We start from the raw sequence: 22,973 nt of genomic DNA, 5'->3' as shown, positions 1-22,973 counted from the left end.
ATCACTTCGCATCCCAGAAATCCCTTTGTTTCCATCCACCTTTGGCGCCATCTTTCAACGGTTTCTGTGCAGCGCGATCTGTCTGCGGGAAATGGAGCCCGAACTGCTGAGGCGTATGCTGACTTATCTCGCCAGCACGTCACGTTTGGCTGTCGAACTATTCCTTAAGATCCAAAGTGACAGTGAGAGTGAGGAGTCCGACGATGCTATTGAGCCGTGTAACGCGTACGACACGAAATTGCTTGTGGCATTCACGGACATGCTCAGCACCGTGGAACGCCGCTTTTGGGCTCGGGAAACAAGCACCGAGTGGTGGGATCACATCGTCATGCAAGTCTGGGATGACGAGCAGTGGCTGCAGAACTTTCGGATGAGAAAAGCCACTTTCATGGGACTGTATGAGGAGCTTGCCCCCACCCTGTGGCGCAAGGACACGAGATTGAGAGCTGCCCTGCCAGTGGAGAAGCGGGTGGCTATTGCAATCTGGAAGCTGGCAACTCCAGACAGCTACCGGTTGGTCGCGAACCAGTTTGGAGTGGGAAAGTCGACCGTTGGAATCGTGTTGATGCAAGTTTGCAAGGTCATTAATCGCATCCTACTCAGAAGAACCGTGACTCTGGGTAACGTGCAGGAAATAGTGGATGGCTTTGCACAAATGGGGTTCCCTAACTGTGGAGGGGCGATAGATGGGACACACATTCCTATTCTGGCACCACCCCACCTAGGATCCGAGTACGTTAATCGGAAGGGGTATTTCTCTATGGTTCTCCAGGTGCTTGTGGATCACCGTGGGCATTTCATTGACATTAACACAGGCTGGCCCAGAAAGATGCATGACGCACGCATCTTTCGGAACACTTGGCTGTTCAGGAAGATGCAGGCCGGGACTTTTTTCCCAGAGCGGAAGATCACGGTAGGGGAAGTTGAAATGCCCATTGTGATCCTTGGAGATCCCGCTTACCTGTTAATGCCGTGGCTCATGAAAACCTACACAGGGAGCCTTGACAGCAGCAAGGAACGGTTCAACTACAGGCTGAGCCAGTGCCGAATGACTGTGGAGTGTGCCTTTGACCGTTTAAAGGCCCGCTGGCGATCTCTGTATGGGAAGCTGGACTTGGCCGAAAACAGCATCCCCGCGGTTATATCCGCGTGCTGTGCCCTCCATAATATTTGTGAAGGGAAGGGTGAAAGCTTCACTCAGGCATGGACCTCTGAGGTTCAACACCTGGAGGCTGAATTTGCACAGCCAGAGAGCAGGGCTATTACAGGGGCCCAGCGCGGGGCTGCAAGGATTAGGGATGCCTTGAGGGAGCAATTTGAGGCTGAAAACCAGCAGTGATATCTGGTGCCCTGCATGGGAGTGAAGTGCAGTAGTTCCAATCTTTAGGAATCAGTGTTTGCTAAGCAGACAAGCAGACTTGCAGTGCCTGTTTTTTTCCTGGGCTAAGGAGTCTTTTACTTTATGTAATAATAAAGAATGTTTTCAAAGCCAAAAAATCCATTTATTGAAAAGAAAAAAAAATTATTTATTGAAAAGAAACAAGGGGGTGGAGTGGGGAACAGTACAATCACAGATTCGCGTATGTCCTGTCTGGTGTGCTGTGCAGTGAGTGCTGCACTTCAGGATAGCTATACTGCATGGTGATGGGGGTTGAGCGCAGAGGGTAAGGGTCGTGGTTTTCAGGGCTGGGTGGTGAAGATACTGGTGTTGGAGGCAGTGGGTGGCGTGAAGAACACGGAAGTTGGGGAAACTGGGTTGGAGGTGACAGTGGGGCACAACAGAAAGAGTTTTGGGACAAGGGCTGTGGGGGGGGGGGTGGCGTTTGCGTTTGCGGTACTGCTCTTCTTTCTGCATGGCTACGAGCTCCTGGATAGCGTCTGCTTGGTGCTCCAGGATGCTTATGAGCCGATCAGTGCTTTGCTGCCGGTGTGCGGTGCATTGCCGCCAGTGCGCTGCATTTTCCTGGCGGATCCTGCTTTCTCTCTCCCTCCAGTTCTGTGCTTTCTCATTCTCTTTAATAGATTGCCGCATCACTTCTTGCAGCATGTCTTCTTTGCTTTTTCGCGGTCTCTTCCTGAGTCTTTGCAGTCTCTGAGCAGGCGATAAGAGGGACGGCTGAGGTCTCAAGGTTGATGCAGCTGTATAGGCAAAATGCAACATTTAACAGAGGCAGCATTGTTTATACCAGACAGAGTAATGATTCCCCCCGCACTTAAGGAGTAGAAAACACACAGGGTCTACACAATAGCATAATTTTCCCGTCCGAAACAGAGCACACATATCCCACGGGAGCCTCAAAATGGTGAGTAAGGGGGACTGATTGTTTCAGGGCTGCACTGTCCTCTGGGTTTCTGTGCCTTGGGGAGAGCCAACAGCTTCAGGGGGCACCTACACTGAACACTGTCCCAACATTTTCCACAGGAGTTCGTCCTGGACGATATCTCGCTGCTGAGGGTGACCTGGGAAGCAAGGGAGGGTCTTCTACTGCAATGCGGCTTCTGCCCTGGCCCATATGCAGCTTGCCTGTGTGCAGCAATGGTCCCCCCACCCCTCGCGGCACAGTGGCGCGGACATGTTAGCCCGGCTGGGACAAGGACCACGGTGGCTCTCCCGATAAACCTGCGCAAGCGCATTGCACACATTCTGGATGAGACATTCGAGGAGATTACCGAGGCCGATTACCGCGATGTGATAAACCACATCAATGCACTATTCCGCATCTAGGCATGCATGCCTAACCCTCCTCTCCCAAAGAGCCCGCACCAAAAAAATTCCTGCCCGAAAAAACCCCCCGCTTACCAGTAACCTGCTCTTCTGTTTGTCCTCCACCAAGTACCGGCCGCTGCAACTGGCTACCTTCCTCCTGGCTCGAGAAGAGCTCCTGGCTGCATGGCTCCAGGGATTCCGGGGTGTCTCCATTCGGCCCACCATCACTCCCGTTTTCCTCCTCCTCCTCCTCCTCTTCCCCCCCCCCCCGGCTTTGAAGTGTCCATGGTGGTGCTCGGAGTGGAGGTGGGGTTAACCCCAAGTATCACATCCAGCTCTTTGTAGAATCGGCAGGTCGCGGGGGGAGCACCCGAGTGGCCGTTTGCGTCGCGGGCTTTGCGGTAGGCACTCCGCAGCTCCTTCACTTTAATCCTGCACTGCAGGGCATCCCGGTCATGGCCCCTTTCCATCATGTCCTTTGATACCTTCCTGAAGGTATCGTAATTCCTACGGCTGGAGCGCAGCTGGGACTGTACAGCTTCCTCCCCCCAAACACTGATGAGGTCCAGCAACTCGCCATTGCTCCATGCTGGGGCTCGCTTTGCGCGTGGAGGCATGGTCACCTGGAAAGATTCGCTGATAGCACTCCACGCCACGCCGGGCTGAGCAAACAGGAAGGGGATTTTTAAAATTCCAGGGGAATGTAAAGGGTGGGTCACATGGTTGGTTACCTGAGGCCAGGGTAGTAGAGTTTGAACTGATGACCAGAGTGGCTAGAACAGGCATTGTGGGATACTGCCGAATAATTCTGGAGGCCATTTACAGCGCATTGGGCGGCCACACTGGCGCTGCAGCGGCAGTGCATACTCGCTATTCCTCTCGGGGAGGTGGAGTACATGCAGCGCTGCAACCACGGAGATACAGCGCTGCAAATGCCTTGCCAGTGTTGACGGGGAGTGAGTTACAGCGCTGGGGGCGGCTTTACAGCGCTGTAACTTGCAAGTGTAGCCAAGGCCTAAGGCTTCCAATCCATGTGCTGGGCAGCTTGTGTTTAAAACAAAGGAGACGCATGGCAAGAGACTATAAAAGGCAGCTGCAACTTCTCCATTTTGTCTTCAATCCTGCTTCTTACCTCTAGAGGAACTTCGCTACAAACAAAGGACTGAAGGACACATCCAAGCTGTGGATGTACTCCAGAGACTTGACTTAAGCCAGCAGCTTATACCATCACTGCTACAAGCCTGAACCAAGAACTTTGCCATTACTGGATGTAATTGATTCCTTTAAGCAATTTTAACTCTCACCTTTTTCTTTCTTTCTTTCTTTCTTTCTTTCTTTATAAATAAACCTTTAGATTTTAGATACTAAAGGATTGGCATCAGCGTGATTTTTGGGTAAGATCTAAGTTTTAAATTGATCTGAGTGTGTGGCTGGTCCTTTGGGATCAGAAGAACCTATTATTTGATGAGATGGGTTGTAAAGAACCACTCATCTCTGACTCCAGTGTTTTTGGTGGTGATATAAGAACTGAAATGCCTAAGGAAACTGCCTTTATGTTTTCTTGTTAGCCAGTGTGGTGAAACAGGAGTTTATTTTTGTGGTTGGTTTGGTATATCTTATAAAAGAATAACCACCAATTTTGGGTTGTGTTTGCCCCATTTCTCAGCAGTTTGTCTCAAATTTGGCATTCTCAGTTATGACCCACTAAGACATGGTTACACCGTGTCTGATGGGGCGAGCCAAGGAGTGCCTTGGCATTGGCCGGACCTTATCCAACTGCCAAGTGTCTGTGACAGGTGGGTTGGGGGCTTTGTGCCAACCTCGGATGCTGGCCCAGGAACCCTCAATGAGGCAACCCCCTCATCGTGGCAGATGAAACAGCAGCGGAAGGTGTCCAGCCTGAGGATGGGCATATTCCAACTCCTGCCTTCAAACAGGGGGCTGGAGAGCTGAATGGGGGAGGGGATACATCTGCTTTCACCTGCCCCTGCCCCGCAGTCAAGCAGGTGTACTGCTGAGTCTGCCTCAGTTTCCCCTTTGCTCAGCCAATCACCGTTTAGCCCTATGTCTGGCAGTTCCTCACTAATGACTCCAGCCAGATCGCTAATAGTCTCTCCCCGCTCGGGGCAGTAAAAAGTCCAGTGGGCTGGTAATAGCGTGACCAGACAGCAAATGTGAAAGGACGAGGGGGGGGGTAATAGGAGCAGGAGCCTATATAAGAAAAAGACCCTAAAATCGGGACATCTGGTCACCCTAGCTGGTAACCCTAGGACAGGGTCAGCAGTCTCTGACCTCTTGGGGTTTGGACCCCTTTGCTCTGCAGGCTCTCCTACCCCCTGGGCTGGGGCTGGAAAGGGACCCCAGGCCTGCCCCCTCCTCTGGGCTCTGATCCAGGGGCCCTGTCTGAACAGCTGAAAGCAGCCAATCCCAATCCCACCCTGCTTCCCACAATGCCTCTCTGCTTCCCAGATTCACCCTGTGTGATCCTCCCTGCCGGCCCATTGCTGAAGGCCCCCGCTCTCCCTGGCTCTGCAGCTTCTCCAGCAGCCCTGCCCTGCTGACCTATCTCCCCACTACCACTCAACCCCTGCCTTTTCAGCTGGGGTTGAGTGGTAGCTGCAGGGCTACCACTCAACCCCAGCTGAAAAGGCAGCATGGCTCCCTGTTCACCCTTTAGTGCAGGGGTGGACAAACCTTTTGGCCCAAGGGCCACATCTGGGTATGGAAATTGTATTGTGGGCCATGAATGCTCACGAAATTGGGGGTTGGGGTGCGGGAGGTGAGGGCTCTGGCTGGGGGAGCGGGCTCTGGGGCGAGGCCAGAAATAAGGAGTTCAGGATGTGGGAGGGGGCTCCGGGCTGGGGCAGGGGGTTGGGGTGTGTGTGAGGGGGTGCGGGCTCCGGCTGGAGGTGCGGGCTCTGGGGTGTGGGCTGGGGATGAGGGGTTTGGGGTGCAGGAAGGTGCTCCGGACTGGGACAAAGGGGTTCAGAGGGTGGGAGGGGGATCAGGAGTGGGGCAGGGGGCTGGGGTTCAGGGAGGGTTGAGGGCTCTGGGTGGGGGTGCAGGGTCTGTGCTGGGGCTGGGGATGAGGGGTTTAGGGTGCAGGAGGCTACTCCGAGCTGGGGCAGGGGGTTGGGGCATGGTGCAGGGCTCAGGGGTACAGGCTCCGGGCAGCGCTTACCTCAAGCAGCTCCCAGAAGCAGAGGCATGTCCCCCCTCTGGCTCCTATGCGGAGGTGCCGCCAGGCGGCTTTGCGTGCTGCCCTGTCTGCAGGCGCTGCCAGGGCCGTCCTTAGCCATTTGGGTGCCCTACGCAGCCCCCCTGTGGGGAGGGTGTGGGGGGCCCCAGGCCTCACCCCCCCCCAGGGTCAGGGAGGCAGGAGCTGTGTGGGGCCACTTTTGGGGGCCCCACAGGCCCAGAGTGGCCTGGGGAATTAGCGGGGGGATGGGAGCAGCCCGCTCCGCTTCCCTCGCCCCGTCCCCAGCTGTGTCGCTCAGGGGAAGGGGCTTGGGGGAAGGGATCTCCCCCCACTGGCAGCGGCAGGAAGTGGAGCAGCCCGGCCCCAGCCCGCTCTACTCCGCCAGCTCCCAGCCGTGGTGCTCCGCTTCCTGCTGCCAGTGAGAGCCGGGAGCGGTCCTTCCCCAACCCGAGCAACATGGCTGGGGCCAGGGCAAGGGAAGCGGAGTGGGCTGAGGCCGGATCTCTCCGCTTCCCGCCGCCGGTGAGTGCGGGGGCTGATCCTTTCCCCGCACTCACCGGCGGCAGGAAGCAGAGTGCCGCAGCTGGGAGCTGGCGGAGTAGAGCGGGCTGGGGCCGGGCTGCTCTGCTTCCCACAGCTGCAGGTGAGTGCGGGGTCAGGGGAAGAGGTGGAATGGGGGCGGGCTGGGGGTGGAGCAGGGGGGAAGGGTAAGAGGCAGGGCAGAGGGAGTTGTCTGGGTCCCCCCCAGGGACAGCCCTGCCCCTTGCAGGGCGGGCCGGCCGAGGGATAGGGCTGGTCGCCGGGGCTGGTGCTACCATGTATGCAGCATGCAGCTGCCTAGGGCACCATGAAATTTGGGGCAATTTGGTGCCCCAAATTCCATGATGCCCTATGCAGTTGCGTATGCTGCGTATGCCTAAGGACAGCCCTGGGCGCCGCCCCTGCAGCTCCCATTGGCCGTGGTTCCCGGCCAGTGAGAGCTGTGGGGGGCGGCGTTTGGGGCTAGGGCAGCATGCAGAGCCCCCTGGCTGCCCCTACCTGTAGGAGCCAGAGGGAGTATATGCCGCTGCTTCCGGGAGCCACGCAGAAAGCCCCCGAACCCGCTTCCCAGGGGGAGCTCAAGGGCCAGATTAAAAGGTCTGATGGACTGGACATGGCCCACGGGCCGTAGTTTGCCCACCTCTGCTTTAGTGGCTGGAACAGCCTGGGGTCTCCTGGTTTTGAATGTTTGGGGTTGGTCATACTGCCCCTACATGTCTGTCTGTTAGGGGTTTCCTTTGTCTGCTTTGCTTTGCCAGGATTCCTTCATACAGCTCTTCCCGCTGGGGCTCAGCACTGCCACATGGGGCTGGACCTGGTCTGAAAAAAGTGGGGGTGACTGCCATTTTCTACAGATATGAAAGAGATAGCACAGCTGTTCTGCACCCACATCTGTTCTGCCCCCCAGTTCCCCGTCAGTTCTGCACCCACATCTGTCCTGCCCCCCAGCTCCCTGTCAGTTCTGCACCCACATTCGTTCTGCCCCCCAGCTCCCTGTCCGTTCTGCACCCACATCAGTCTTGCCCCACAGCTCCCCGTGAGTTCTGCTCCCACATCTGTTCTACCCCAGCTCCCTGTCAGTTCTTCTCCCACATCTGTCCGGCCCCCAGTTCCCCGTCAATTCTGCACCCACATCCGTTCTGCCCCTGTGACGCTCTGTACCTCGGGGGAACACCCAGCCCTCCCCCGCCCGCCATGTTCATCCCTGTAAAATGATTGTGGGTATCCAATGCAAAGTTTGTCATGTCAGGTGTCTTTGGAAGGTTCGTGATGCACTGAGCATTGCTGTTATAGTGATGTTATAGTAATTGTTACAATAATGTTATAGGTTATAATTTCATGTATATAGTTACAAGGCTGAAAATGTATCCTCATGGCTTAAAGTAAGCCCAGGCAAATACTCTCCAAGAACAGAGAGGCAGTTCACACCTCATCAGGGCAGGTATGGGACAAACCCAGCCCAGCCTCACAGGAACAAAGGACACTGGCCTAGGCAGCAACAAAAGAGGGAGTTAGCCCCCTTTCTTTGGTCAGTTTGGAACTGCAATGAGGTAATGCTCACCTGATTCTGAAGGGGGGGGGGCAAAGCCAAGAGGGAAGAAAGGACATGATAAAAGGGAGAGATGTTTGCCATGCTTTCTCTCTCTTCCACCTACATCTACAGACACCACACCAAGCGACTGAAGCGCTGATCAAAGGGGAGAGACTGGCTGAAGCACAACCAGCCAGCCTATGGTGAGACGCATCTAAGTTTGTAAGGGCATTGAAGGTGTTAAGATCAGTTTAGAATGCGTTTTGCTTTTATTTCATTTGACCAAATCCGACTTGTTATGCTTTGACTTATAACCACTTAAAATCTATCTTTCATAGTTAATAAATGTGTTTGTTTATTCTACCTGAAGCAGTGCGTTTGGTTTGAAGTGTGTCAGAGACTCCCCTTGGGATAACAAACCTGGTACACATCAATTTCTTTGTTAAATTGACAAACTCATATAAACTTGCAGCGTCCAGTGGGCATAACTGGACGCTGCAAGACGGAGGTTCTTAGGGTTGTGTCTGGGACCGGAGATATTGGCTAGTGCCATTCACTTGCAAGTAGCTGGGAGCAGCTTACGTGCCAGAGGCTGTGCGTGAACAGCCCAGGAGTGGGGGTTCTCACAGCAGAGCAGGGTAAGGCTGGCTCCCAGAGTCAAGGATTGGAGTGACCTAGCAGATCACCCATCCAGATAACACCAGAGGGGAATGTCACAGCCCCCCAGCTCCCTGGCGAGCTTGAAGCCCCCTCGCAGAGGTAGTAGAACCTGCCCCAGAATCCCCCATTCCCCAGCCGTGGAGACAGCTCTATTGCTAATCCCAGGCGTTCCCAAAGCACAAATCAGGCTTCAAAGTCATGAGACTGGCTTCAAAATAATAAACAGTGTCCTTTCCCTTTGCCTTCTGGCTGCTGAGTCTCGAGGGGCGCGCGGGTCACATGCTCAGGCTCTTCTCCTAACTATGAGGGTGTCATAAACATACAGCTAAGGGTAGCATAAAATCCCTCTTTACCCTGTAAAGGGTTAATTCCTCTTTTACCTGTAAAGGGTTAAGAAGCTCAGATAACCTGGGTGACACCTGACCAAAAGGACCAATAAGGGGAGAAGATACTTTCAAATCTGTGGGGGGAAGGGGTCTTTCATGCGGGTCCCCACATCTGTACCCCAGAGTTCGAGTGGGGAAGGAACCCTGACAGATGTGGGGACCTGCATGAAAGACCCCCTAAGCTTATTTTTACCACCTTAGGTTAAAAACTTCCCTAAGGCACAAATTCTTCCTTGCCTTAGTATCGCTGCCACCACCAAGTGATTTAAACAAACATTCAGGGAGGGCCACTTGGAGCCCTACCTTCCCCAAATATCCCCCCAAGCCCCTACACCCCCTTTCCTGTGGAGGCTTGAGAATAATAGCCTCACCAATTGGTACAGGTGAACACAGACCCAAACCCTTGGATCTTAAGAACAATGAAAAATCAATCAGGTTCTTAAAAGAAGAATTTTAATGAAAGAAAAGGTAAAAGAATCACCTCTGTAAAATCAGGATGGTAAGTACTTTACAGAATAACAAAAGACTCAAGAACACAGAGGATTTCCCCTCTAGGTAAAACCTTAAAGTTACAAAAACAGGGATAAACCTCCCTCTTAGCACAGGGAAATTCACAAGCTAAAACAAAAGGTAATCTAACACATTTCTTTTCTGCTATTATTTACTATTTCTGCAAGACTAGATGCTTAGTTCAGATACACTTAAGAAGATGGAATTTCCCTGCCGTGACTTTTGGCTGGCTCCGAGAGACCCAGGCCAAAACCTTCCCCCACAGATTTGAAAGTATCTTCTCCCCTTATTGGTCCTTTTGGTCAGGTGTCACCCAGGTTATCTGAGCTTCTTAACCTTTACAGGTAAAAGAGGAATTAACCCTTTACAGGGTAAAGAGGGATTTTATGCTACCCTTAGCTGTATGTTTATGACAGAGGGCTAGAAACTTAGCTTTTGTAACTGAAAGCTGACGCTGGCTCCCTCTGACCCGCCAGTGCTGGGAGGTCTAGCCCCAGGCAAGGGGCTGCTGGAATGGTGGGGTGGGCAGGGGGATCCCCATGGAGGTCACAGCTGAGTGGGAGCCAGGGAGAGCGAGGCCAGAAAACCAGTCATGCTGCAGGCCCAGCTGCAATGACACATCTTGGCAGAGCTCTGAGCAGGCGCTGCCCACGGCACAGCAGACGGTAACGGGCCAGCCAGCAGCAGGATCACCAGGGAGAGAGGCGAGCCCAGGGCAGAGCCCAGTCCTCACCGATTGCTCCCCTTCTTGTAGCCCACTGGGAGTGACGGGGCCCCTTGGAGAGGAGCAGGCCTGGGCTGTGGAGCAGTAGGGGTTAAAGCCCTGTGGCCAGCAGCTGAGAATGGTTTCCACAGCCTCCTGCACTGCAGCCTCAGCTCCTCCTGTATTGGGGGGGAGGGGGCAGAATGACCATGTGGGGAAGATCCCGATTGTCCCAGGCCAGGGGGAGCCGGTGTCCTCTCCCAGGGCTCAGCATAAATGACCCGGCTTGTGGCGCCTCGGTTTGTCCGGTCACCCCGTGTGTGGATAACTGTATGTGCCCAGGGCGGGGGTCTGCAGCCCCAGCCCCCCCCTTGGGAACAGGATCACATCTGCGTGCCCTGCCCTTGCAGGAGGGGCTGTGTTGTCCCTTCAGTGCCAGAGGGGTTAACAATGTAATGCCCGGCCCAGGCCAGAAAGGAGACGGGGGCCGCAGGGAGCTGAGCAGCTCTGCTGACACAGCCTGACACAGGCAGGGAGGGGCTGGGCTGCTCCAGGGGATGACTCCTGAGCCAGCCAGCTCCGTGGTGCTCCGCACAGAGCCAGAGCATGGCCAGGATTCAAGCACGGAACAGACTTCTCCATCCTCTCTGGAGAAGGCCATCCAGGGATCACTGTGCAGTTCATAGCCAGCCCACGCGCCCACCCCTGTGCCTCACATCCCCTTGGAGGGTCCATAGCCATTCTACAAAGGGGGAAACTGAGGCACAGAGGTGAGTGACTTGCCCAAGATCACACAAGGAGTCAGCAGCCGTGGTGGGCATAGAACCCAGGAGTCCTGCCTGCCAGTCCCCCTGCTCTAACCCATTAGTCCACACTCCCCATCACATCTTGGAGCTGAACCCAGGAGTCCTGCCTCTGTCAATCACCCCAATGTGAGCCTGGGAGTGGAATCCAGGAGTCCTGACTCCCAGCCCACTGTTCAGCCTATCAGAGCTTGGCCTGGCAGCTGGGGTTAACAAACACTCCCCCCTGCAGGGGAAGGTGCTGGGTGGGAGCTGGTACATCATGTTTGCTGGGGCCCCATTTCACTCATTATATATGTTCCAGGGGTCTCCAGAGCTCGGGGCCCCGGAATACTTCCTCCCCCCTTTGCATCAGCCCTGGGTATGTGAGCTCCAGGGTCCAGCCCAGCCACATTGTGGGGACAGCAGAGGGGAGCCAGGCCCTGGGCTGGCAGAGAAGGCGTGTCAGCAGCTGTGGAAATGGAACAGAGCTGCAATAACAGAGCTGGACTAACATTCCCACCCTCTTCCTCCCTGCCAGCCCCAGCTCCCTCCCACAGCCCTGACTGCTCCACAGCACTGCCCCTGCATTCACATCCCCTGCACAGCTCGGCACAGAGGCGTAGGGCACGGGGCCCCTGCCATTGCTCTGCCAGACTCCAGGACCCCCCAACTCCTCCATCAAGGGCACCAGGCTAGAACAGAGCCGTGACTGGGCCCCCCAGCCAGCCTGCAGGAATGCTGCTACTTCTGCTCCTTGTCAGTGCTCTCTGCCACCAGGGAGACGGGGCAGGTAAGAGGGGTCCCCAGCACCCCTAGGCAGGGCTCTTGCACCCTGTGAGAGCTGCAGAGCCACCGGGTCCTGAGCGGCTCTGAGGGCTTAGCCATGGAGACAACCCCTCGCTCTGATCAGCCCAGCTGAGAGAGAGAGAGAGTGTGATTCCCAGTGGTGTGGCCGAGGGATGGGATGGGGTCTCAGGCCAGGGTTCCCCCTGCAGAGACTGTAACAGCCCCCATTACCCCTCCAGCCCCTGTGACATGGGGAAGTGGTAGGTCCCTTCCCAGCTTAAATGCTTTTCCTGCTCTCGAAGCACCACCGGAAAGGCTGGTGCCGGCCAGTCTGAAATGGCTCTCGCAAGGAGATACCAGCGGTGCTAGCATGACTGAGGGACTGGCAGTGCTGGGGTGGGGGGGAGAGGGGGAACAGGATCCCCTGAGGGGGGAGATGGGCAGGGAAACCCCGCAATGAGTGAAGCAAGGCAGGGAAATCCCAGCATCTGCTGAGCCCTCCTGCAGGAATTACCTGTGGGCTTTTCTTTCCCATGCATGGCTGAGTGCGGGCGAGCCCGAGCAGCTGGCCAGTGTGCCAGCAGGTGAGGCTGGGGGCTTGCTGCAGTGATGGAGGAATGCCCTCTGGAAGGGAGGGCTTTGTGTGGTAGGAAGCCCAAAGTCAGCTGTCCGGGGGATGTGGTTGGCCCAGTGCCCTCCGACTCTCTGATTCTCTGGGTGTCTGTCCCTCCCAGCCCTGTACACCTTCACCATGATTCAGCTCGCCCACCTCCCGAACAACAGCGCCATTGAATTTTGGGGGAATGCCACTCTGAACGGGGTACTGGCCCACAGCCTGCAGGGCTTCAATGCCAGCCAGCTGCTCCCGCTGGAGCCCCCGGCACAGTGGCAGGAGATGGAGCGCAGCCTGCAGACTTACTTAAAGACCTTCCATGACTTCGTGCAGGTGATCACCAAGGAGAGGCAGGTGCAGTGTGAGTACCAGAGCGGGAGCGGCGCTGGGGACATGGGTCCCTCTGACACCTGGCGCTGGTGACATGGCTTGGGGGGTGGCAGCAAAGTGGAAGAAACAGCGTTTGTATCAGCTGGATGGCACAGGGGGGCATGCATGGTGTTTGCCACCCATAGATGGGTCAGCCAGGCAGGGTGCTGTGCTGCCCCCACCCCCCGGGTGCTGTGTGTAACGTGAGGGCAGGGAGGTGCAGCGGGGGCGAGGGTGTTATGCTTTACCAGGATTGCTAGGCAAATGTTTTTCAACTAATTGTTTTTGGTTGAAAAATGCATTGGTTTCGAGCCAACTCAATCCCTTTTGAAACAATCTTTTCCCCTGCATTGTTTGATTCCACAAGCAAATTGGTTTTGGTTCAGATTGAACCAGATTCTTTGTCACAATTTTCAGCTTGGCCCTATTCCCTGCTCAGCCCCCCAGGGGCTGCCATAGCCTATCAACAGCAGTGACTTAGATCTTGGCCAAAAGGAAACAGCCAGGTGGCCCAGAGTCAAGTCTCTGTGAGCGAGCGCTGTGTGCGTCTCCTGGCTCCAGACTGCGCCCACTCGGCGAACAAAATGGTAGCTGCCACCCAGCTTTCCCGGGAACTCTGAGAGTATCACGAAAGGGGAACAGAGACACATCAGTTACCTGGCAGTGTGTGGCACCGGCTGGGGTAGGGAAGCAGAGAGAGTAGGTATGGGGGCGTGGGGATGGCAGTGGGGAATGAGAAGGGAAGGAGGAGGGTAGAGGGATCAGGTCAAGGGAGAGAAAAAGGGTAAAGGAGATTGAGTGAGGGACAGATCTGGGGAGCGCAAAGGGAGTGGGGGTGGGATCAGGGGAAAGAAGTGAGGAGATGGGGAGATGGGGCTGAGCCCAGGGAGCAGATAGCAGTGAGGAGGGTGCTGCTGACTGCCCCCCATCTGCCCGAGGGTTGCTCTGGCAAAACAAGGAGGGGTTGGAGTGCTCCCCCATGACCCCTCCTTCTATGTGCCCTCCTGACCCTTGTGTCTGGGCTATGCCAGCCTGACCCCTCCAGCTCTGCCCCCTCACAGACCCCCTGCACTTGAGCTGCAAGCTGGGCTGCCAGCTCTCCCCTGATGGCGCCTCCCACAGCTTCTACGAGGTAGCACTCAACGGAGACGACTTCCTGAGCTTCCAGGCGGCCAATGCCAGCTGGGCACTACCGGGAAACAAGGAGGAGGACGAGCTGGCCACATTCACCCATGCCCAGGTGAGCCGGTACCCAGAGACCACCTCCGAGCTGCAGTCCTTCCTGGATACGACGTGTGTGGAGTTCGTGAGGCGGCACAGCAAGATGGATGGCGCCAGGATCGGTACGTGAGGGGGGACCACCAGGCATGGGTTTACCACGGGTGCTGCGTAGGGAGGGCACTGTAGCCCAGCAATCCCTGTGCCAGCCCATGCTGGCACCAGGACGCTCTGCCCAGCAGCAGGAATACAAACCCCCTACGACACTGGCAGTGGCTCCCTTTGGGCCCCCAGCCCAGGGGAAGTGGAGGGAACATGAGAATGGAACCTGGATCAGTCTCATGCACCAGGCCCGGCGCCCACCGCGCGTGGCCCCTGAGAGCGAAGCCTGGCTCTGAGCCCTTTCCTCTTGTCTTGCAGAAGGACAGCACAGGCGCTCGCACACCCTTCTGGCTCTGGGCATCACCTTGGGAGCCATCGCCCTGGCAGCCTTGGCCGTAGGAGTCTTCTTCTGCACGGGAGGGCGGAGTAGTGGCACCGGAGGAGGTCATGCCCCAGCCAGCCTTCACGGTGCAGTGTGACGGGGGGCTCGGCAGCTGCCGCCCCCTGGCAAGGGGAGGGGAACGCTGCTCAGTCCCCACAGCTGATCAGCTCTGCGTGTGGATCACTGCCCCTAAAGTACCAGCTCCCCAGCTATGTGCCAGACATGGGGCAGCATCCGTCCACAGCTCCTACCACACCCTGTTCTCGTAGCCACCCCCAGCCCCCACCAGTTGCCGTCCGGCTGCCCTCTCCCATTCCCCGCCTGTCCCTACAAGGGAACTCAGGGCCCCGAGCAGTGACTCAGATACCAAGTAGCCCTCCTAGGGCCACGGCAGGATTGGGGCCTTTGTCCATCCTTGGGGGGCTTTGCCCAGCCCTGGTTTGGAATGTTCCCAGCGAGGGCCTCAGTCCTTCTGGGGCAGGAGATGTGGTTGGAGACGCAGCCACGACCTTTGCATGGTCTGGGGTGAGGGCTGTTACACTGACACAGAGATTTCTGGTGGGGGGCGGGGGAGCTGCCCATTCTGGGCCAGAAATGGGGAGGGTGGCATGGCATGGGGGCATCTCTGCACCCAGGCCAGTTAAGGCTGAGCTGCGAAGGAGCAGGTCTGACCATGCCAGAGAGGAAGCCAACACACTCCCAGGGGCAAACCGGGCATCACCCAGCCAGGAGGGGCAAGCTCAGGCACTAGCGCTGGGTGAGGAGGGGGCAGCTGGAACATCAGCCAGCCCCTCCCCTTTGGTGGCCGGGGAGAGCCATGCCCGACTCATAGGCAAGGCCTCACAGACGCTCCCAGTGCTTCTCCTTTGACTGGGCGAGGGCACGGGGCGGGTGGTTGCAACCAGTGGCGCTGGGCGTGGCCATCTGGGTGCCGGTGTGCCTGGGCCCTGGCACTGTTGGCGCTCAGCCTGGTCAGGGATGGTTCAGTCTGTGATCTATTAGTCTAAATCTGGTGCTGTGCAGCCGAAGGGGGCTGTGTGAACAGCTAACAATTTCTTGGCACCGCCTGGGGGTGGCCCTGAGTCAGTTCAGGAGCCCACCTGCCCCCTTGCCAGCCAGAGAGCGGTTCTGCCATACAAAGAGAGGATTCAATTGTTTGGAGGAACCACATTGAGGCCATGCAGCTCAGTGAACCTGCTGGATGAAGACATGCAGGATTCCACATCCCCAGGGGTCAAAAAACAGGGTTGCCAACCCTTCACGATTGGCCTGGAGTCTCCAGGAATGAAAGATGAATCTAATTAAAGATTACGTCATGTGAAGAAACCTCCAGGAATACGTCCAACTAGGGTGACCAGACGTCCCGATTTTATCAGGACTGTCCCGATATTTCCTTGTTTGTCCCGCGTCCCGACCAATGTTAGGTCGGGACACGGGACAAACAAGCAAATACTCTGGAGCCCGGAAGTGCTCGCGCCCCCCCCCCCCGCCCCGACTCCGCCCCCTCCTTCCCCCATTGGCTCCCTCCCCGAATCCCCGCCTCTTCCCCAGGCTCGCCATTCCTCCTCCCTCCAGCGCTTGTGGAGGGAGGCCCGGGAGACGCAGGGAAAGCACCGGGCCGGGGTGAGTGAGAGTCCGGCCTGGCCCCGAGTGCAGGCAGGACTCAGTCGGGCGGTAGGGAGAGTAGGGGGGCGGCCCGCGGGGCCAGACGGCGGCTGTTCTCCCCCCTGGGCAGCGGGACTCGGGAGCAGCTGCTGCTGCAGCTCCCACTGCAGCTCCCACTGCCGCGGGGGGAGGAAGCGGCCGATGGCCAAGCTCGGCGGCTGCGGCTCTGGCGCCTGGGCCCGAACCCCCCGAGCCTGGGCCTGTTGCGGGGACCCAGCAGCGCGCACGCTGCACCCAGCCCCTGGCCAGTCGCGTCTGGGCTGCTGCCCAGCTGGCGCAATCCCGTGGCGGCCCTGGGGCGGAGGCATCGGCAGTCCAGTTCCCCTGCGGGACCCGAGCGGGACGGGGGGGCTGGGGCCTGCTGCCCCCACTCCGGGGCCGCCACGGGATTGCACCAGCTGGGCAGCAGCCCAGACGCGACTGGCCAGGGGCTGGGCGCAGCGTGCGCGCTGCTGGGTCCCCGCAGCAGGCCCAGGCTCGGGAGGTTCGGGCCCAGGCGCCAGAGCCGCAGCCGCCGAGCTTGGCCATCGGCCGCTTCCTCCCCCCGCGGCAGGGGGGGAGAACAGCCGCCGCCTGGCCCTGCGGGCCGCCCCCCTACTCTCCCTACCGCCCGACTGAGTCCTGCCTGCACTCGGGGCCAGGCCGGACTCTCACTCACCCCAGCCCCGCGCTTCCCCTGCGTCTCCCGGGCCTCCCTCCAGCGCTTGTGGAGGAAGGGTGTGTGTGTGGTTTTTTTTTTTTTGCCCTGCCCCCTCCCACCATGCCCCCCCCCTCCCCCGCGTCCCAATATTTGACTTGGGTGATCTGGTCACCCTATGTCCAACCAAAAGTAGGAACCCTAAAAAGCACGAGTCAGGGTGCAAAAAAGGCACAGGATCTAAAACTCTAATAAATGCTGGATTTGTTTGATTTGTCTCATTTCTCTAAGAGGTGCACGTGTGGTCATGTTTTCAAGTGGGTCCCTGCAACCATGTGAACTTGAACTTTCCGTTTTTCAAATGAAAACTGGGCTCTCACACAATCTCTGGATTCCAGGGGTGAAGAGGGGAGTTAGGAAAAACACCAGGTCTTGCGAGGCTACCAATGAAACCATAAGACTTGGCAACACGGGGGTTGTATGTTTGTTACACTGCAGTTAGAATCATAGAATCATAGAATATCAGGGTTGGAAGGGACCTCAGGAGGTCATCTAGTCCAACCCCCTGCTCAAAGCAGGACCAATCCCCAACTAAATCATCCCAGCCAGGGCTTTGTCAAGCCTGACCTTAAAAACCTCTAAGGAAGAAGATTCCACCACCTCCCTAGGTAACCCATTCCAGTGCTTCACCACCCTCTTCGTGAAAAAGTTTTTCCTAATATCCAACCTAAACCTCCCCCACTGCAACTTGAGACCATTACTCCTGGTTCTGTCATCTGCTACCACTGAGAACAGTCTAGATCCATCCTCTTTGGAACCCCCTTTCAGGTAGTTGAAAGCAACTACAAAATCCCCCCTCATTCTTCTCTTCTGCAGACTAAACAATCCCAGTTCCCTCAGCCTCTCCTCATATGTCATGTGCTCCAGCCCCCTAATCATTTTTGTTGCCCTCTGCTGGACTCTTTCCAATTTTTCCACATCCTTCTTGTAGTGTGGGCCCCAAAACTGGACACAGTACTCCAGATGAGGCCTCACCAATGTCGAATAGAGGGGAATAATCACGTCCCTCGATCTGCTAGCAATGCCCCTACTTCTACAGCCCAAAATGCCGTTAGCCTTCTTGGCAACAAGGGCACACTGTCGACTCATATCCAGCTTCTCATCCACTGTAACCCCTAGGTCCTTTTCTGCAGAACTGCTTCCTAGCCATTCGGTCCCTAGTCTGTAACAGTGAATGGGATTCTTCCGTCCTAAGTGCAGGACTCTGCACTTGTCCTTGTTGAACCTCATCAGGTTTCTTTTGGCCCAATCCTCTAATTTGTCTAGGTCCCTCTGTATCCTATCCCTACCCTCCAGCGTATCTACCACTCCTCCCAGTTTAGTGTCATCTGCAAACTTGCTGAGAGTGCAGTCCACGCCATCCTCCAGATCATTAATGAAGATATTGAACAAAACCGGCCCCAGGACCGACCCTTGGGGCACTCCACTTGAAACCAGCTGCCAACTAGACATGGAGCCGTTGATCACTACCCGTTGAGCCCGACGATCTAGCCAGCTTTCTATCCACCTTATAGTCCATTCATCCAGCCATACTTCTTTAACTTGCTGGCAAGAATACTGTGGGAGACCGTATCAAAAGCTTTGCTAAAGTCAAGGAATAACACATCCACTGCTTTCCCCTCATCCACAGAGCCAGTTATCTCCTCATAGAAGGCAATTAGGTTAGTCAGGCATAACTTGCCCTTGGTGAATCCATGCTGACTGTTCCTGATCACTTTCCTCTCCTCTAAATGCTTCAGAATTGATTCCTTGAGCACCTGTTCAGAATTGATTCCTTGAGGACCTGCTCCATGATTTTTCCAGGGACTGAGGTGAGGCTGACTGGCCTGTAGTCCCCTGGATCCTCCTCCTTCCCCTTTTTAAAGATGGGCACTACATTAGCCTTTTTCCAGTCATCTGGGACCTCCCCCGATCGCCATGAGTTTTCAAAGATAATGGCCAATGGCTCTGTAATCACATCCGCCAACTCCTTTAGCACCCTCGGATGCAGCGCAGCCGGCCCCATGGACTTGTGCTCGTCCAGTTTTTCTAAATAGTCCCAAACCACTTCTTTCTCCACAAAGGGCTGGTCACCTCCTCCCCATGCTGTGCTGCCCAGTGCAGCAGTCTGGGAGCTGACCTTGTTTGTGAAGACAGAGGCAAAAAAAGCATTGAGTACATTAGCTTTTTCCACATCCTCTGTCACTCGGTTGCCTCCCTCATTCAGTAAGGGGCCCCCACTTTCCTTGACTTTCTTCTTGTTGCTAACATACCTGAAGAAACCCTTCTTGTTACTCTTAATATCTCTTGCTAGCTGTAACTCCAAGTGTGATTTGGCCTTCCTGATTTCACTTCTGCATGTCTAAGCAATATTTTTATACTCCTCCCTGGTCATTTGTCCAATCTTGCACTTCTTGTAAGCTTCTTTTTTGTGTTTAAGCTCAGCAAGGATTTCACTGTTACTTTAACTGTGATTCTAAAGGAGAGAGGAGTGACTCCTTTGGGAAATGTAAATGTTCTGGCCAAGATTTAAAATACAATAGGAGCACCATGTCCCAGTTTGTTCCCAATTCATTGCACAGTTTGGATAATTCAATTTTATGGGACTTGTTCATTCTTTCCATCTGCCATCCAGCTTGAGGGTGGAAGGGGATGTGTAACGGTAGGGGAATACCAGCCCATGTACCCACACTTTGGTACATTTGTCTGATGAAAGCTGGCCCATTATCAGAGTCAATACTGTGTGGTACACTCCATTTAGGAAAGATTTCTATTAACAACACTTTTGCAGCTACCAGACTACTCTCTTTCCACCCATTTCCTGAAGCTACCTACAATTACAAACATAAAACTATTCTTCCTAGGTGTGGTGGGCAAGGGTCCCACAAAAACCACCTGCAAGCGCTGTAAGGGACCCTTTAAAGCCTGATGCATTAATTCTCCTCGCCTTTTCCTTCTAGCAAGGTCTTGTTTTGCACATGTTAAACAACTATGAATATGGACATTCAAATCCTCTTTCATTCCAGGCCACCAGCTCATCTTTTTAAGTTTCTCCAATGCCTCCTCGAATTTCAGATGTCCCCCCACAACAGAACCATGTATCCATCCCAAAGGGAGGAGTTGTATTTGCTAAGATTGCTAAAACCCATTAATTGTTTGGTTTTGCCATAATTAAGCTTTGTTCTTTTTTCAACGGAATGCCCTGCCACTTTGAGGGGCATTCTACAATCCATTGCTGTACCAACTCAACTTTTGTCTGAATGTCCTGTAATAATAGCAACCCTTCCTGGTTGTTTTCATCATTTTTTTGTTCTTGTTTTGCTTGTGCCTGGGTGGTTACTGCCACCGGCACAGCTTCCAATATTGTATCGGTGATCGCTGCTTCCTTTGCAAGCTTATCTGCCTGTTCATTTCCCCATTATAATGGACCTTTTCCTTTATGTGATTTTATTTTAACCAGTCTGAACTTATTAAAATTGGCTGCCAATTCTTCCATTCATTGCCAAAGGATCTTGTGTTTAATTTAAGATCCATCAATGCCTGTAAAAGTCATAGTTTTCCACCGTGGAAGATAAATGGTGGTACCTTTATAAACATAATCTAATCGGAATCAGTTCCAATAATTATTTCAGTTTGTTTTTCATTCTCTCCAACACTTCTACAACTGCTGACATCTGTGGACTGTGTTCCTCCCTTCTCTAGCTTATATTGAAAGGATTTAAGTATTTGCCTGTCTCCTATCTCTGAATCCTGTAATTCACTTTCCTTCTTTATAATATAAGCTACCATCCACAAGACAGATTGTTTTCCCAATTACCTGTTCAACCGGAGTTGTCGTAAAGACAGCGTGTGCTTTAGATTCCTCCTGGGGCTCTGAAAGAACCATATAGATATTTCAGGTTCTTTCAGGGTGAGCAATTGGACATTTTCTGTCATGAGAGCAAAGACCAATTGTACAGCCTTATCCACTCACATGCCCTTTGAATAAATTTTCCTGACTTAGTAGTTTTCCCAGAGCATGATGGCTTTTAACAATTACTTTACTTGCTCAGATAGTTCCCTGGGCTTTCTGTCGTGTCCAGTAAGCAGCAAGAGCAGTTTGCTCACAGATTCCCAGTTAGCTTTCTGGAACTGTTAGTGCTCTGCTATAGTACGCAACAAGTCTTTGTTGGGGGCAGCCAAAGCAGATGCTTCCATTAACCCTTTTCAAGCTTTCCCATGAACTAGTTGCTTCTTCTGTCCAGATCCATTGCAGCTTTTTAAGCACCTCATACAAGGGTCCTGCTTTTTCTGCATATCCCACCATAAATTCTCAGCCCCCAACAGGACTGCAAGTATTTAGTATCCACTGGCAGTGGAAGGTTACACTTCACTCTCTCCTTATCTACGGATCTACCTGAGGACAGGTCTACACTACCCGCCTGAATCGGCGGGTAGAAATCGATCTCTCGGGGATCGAATTATCACGTCTCGTTGGGACGCGACAATCGATCCCCGAATCAACGCTTCTACTCCACCAGCGGAGGTAGGAGTAAGCGCCGTCGACGGGGGAGCCGCGGAGGTTGATTTGCCGCTGTCCTCACAGCGGGGTAAGTCGGCTCCGATACGTCGAATTCAGCTACGCTATTCGCGTAGCTGAATTTGCGTATCTTAAATCGACCCCCCCCCCCCCCTAGTGAGACGTAGCCTGAGTCTATTTCCCAGATACTGCACTTCTCCGTTTGATCTGGGCTTTAGAAGGGTTAGGTTTCAAGGTGAGTGCTTGGCAGCAACCCAGTAACTGCTGCACTAACCCTTCATGCTCTTCTTCAGTTTCACTTACTATCAAGATCTCATCCACCTACTGAACTATCTTTCCCCTTTGCAACAATCCTCTTTTTCCCAACATACTTCTCCCAGCAGCATGGAATATCGTGGGTGCATTGCAGTACCCCATAGGCAAAACATTCCAGCAATATTGAGTGCCCTGGAACACAATGTTGCAGCGGGTGGGTAGCATTGGTGGCAGAGATAAATTGCACATGGAAACAAGCTTCCCTGTAGGACAGTGAAAAATCCCGAGGTGAAAGCTGTCAGAAATGGGTCTAACATACTGTCCCTGAGTGTGGGCAAAACCTGTCTTGAATGAACAACCATCCCCATCCCCCAGGAAAAGGGGTAACCGTTTCTGGCGAAATGAGGTTTGCACTGCCTGAGTCCAGTGGAACGAGGGGCACCAGGATAGATGAAAGAGGGGGACTTAAATTTGTGGGAAGATTAACTCCGATCATGTTGAGAACCCATTGTCTGATGTGGATTTTTTTTTTTAAATATGGTTTGGAAGGCTTGGGGTTGGTATTTTATTTACTCTTTGGTTTCAGAGCTGCTGTCAAGGGGGCTGGAGTTCAGGATAACACCCACTCCCAGGCCTGGCTAAGGACCTTCCTGGAACAATTTGGGCCAACCAACAAAATGCCCAAACCCTGGTTACTACAGAAGTTTGAAAGGGGGCAGTGGTTGGGGTCCTGCACCTTGAATTTTTCCTGCCTCTCTGACTTAACAGTCTTTCAGAGAGACTCCTGGATGCCGTATTTCGTCCCACTCAGAACAGGAAAAACCCAGGCAAGGAGCTCTGGCTTCCTGCTTCCAAAACTCCTGCTGCTGAATTTCTGCCCAACAGGTCCAGGCTGCCGGTATTGGTGCTGGCATTATGCAGCTAGGCCATGTGCAGGAGCCTGCAGCAGCTCAGAAGCCCTGGCCCTGCCAGGGGGCACTGAGAAGAAAAAGATCAGTGCACACAATGGAGAAAGTGCCTGCCTGGAAACAGAGTGTGGAAAGGCCCAGTGGAACTGCCTGCCACTTCCAGTGGAGAGGTCACACAGGGGAATTAGTGAGGTTGGCAGGTCTCTGCATAGCTTCACCATCTGTCACTATACTGTGCACTTGACCTCAGTGTGTGGCCACCAACTTTTGCACGTGGCCACACTGACACTTTCCTAAAATACTTCATTAAGTTTAGGAAAACCAGATAAATATGCTCATATACACATCCACATCATTGTAATTATTTATGTAGGTTTGTCTTTTTTGCAGACTCAATAATAAAAATAATGCTGTGAAAAGTGATAGGTGTATGTTCGTTAATATCACTTTTCACAGCAC

At 54.3% G+C, this 22,973-nt stretch overlaps 1 protein-coding gene across 1 annotated transcript; it reads left to right on the top strand.

Annotated features, from left to right (window-relative positions):
- The first annotated feature begins 11,756 nt into the window (after nucleotides 1-11,756).
- On the top strand, nucleotides 11,757-14,588 carry PROCR (protein C receptor). Its single transcript, XM_065410246.1, has 4 exons — nucleotides 11,757-11,811; nucleotides 12,542-12,781; nucleotides 13,851-14,132; nucleotides 14,428-14,588. Exons 1-4 carry the CDS (start codon nucleotides 11,757-11,759, stop codon nucleotides 14,586-14,588), a joined length of 738 nt encoding a protein of 245 aa, XP_065266318.1.
- The last annotated feature ends 8,385 nt before the right edge of the window (nucleotides 14,589-22,973 follow it).

Source organism: Emys orbicularis, chromosome 9, assembly GCF_028017835.1.
Source record: "Emys orbicularis isolate rEmyOrb1 chromosome 9, rEmyOrb1.hap1, whole genome shotgun sequence".
NCBI lineage: Eukaryota > Metazoa > Chordata > Testudines > Emydidae > Emys > Emys orbicularis.
This window is presented reverse-complemented; position numbering and strand designations above follow the sequence as displayed.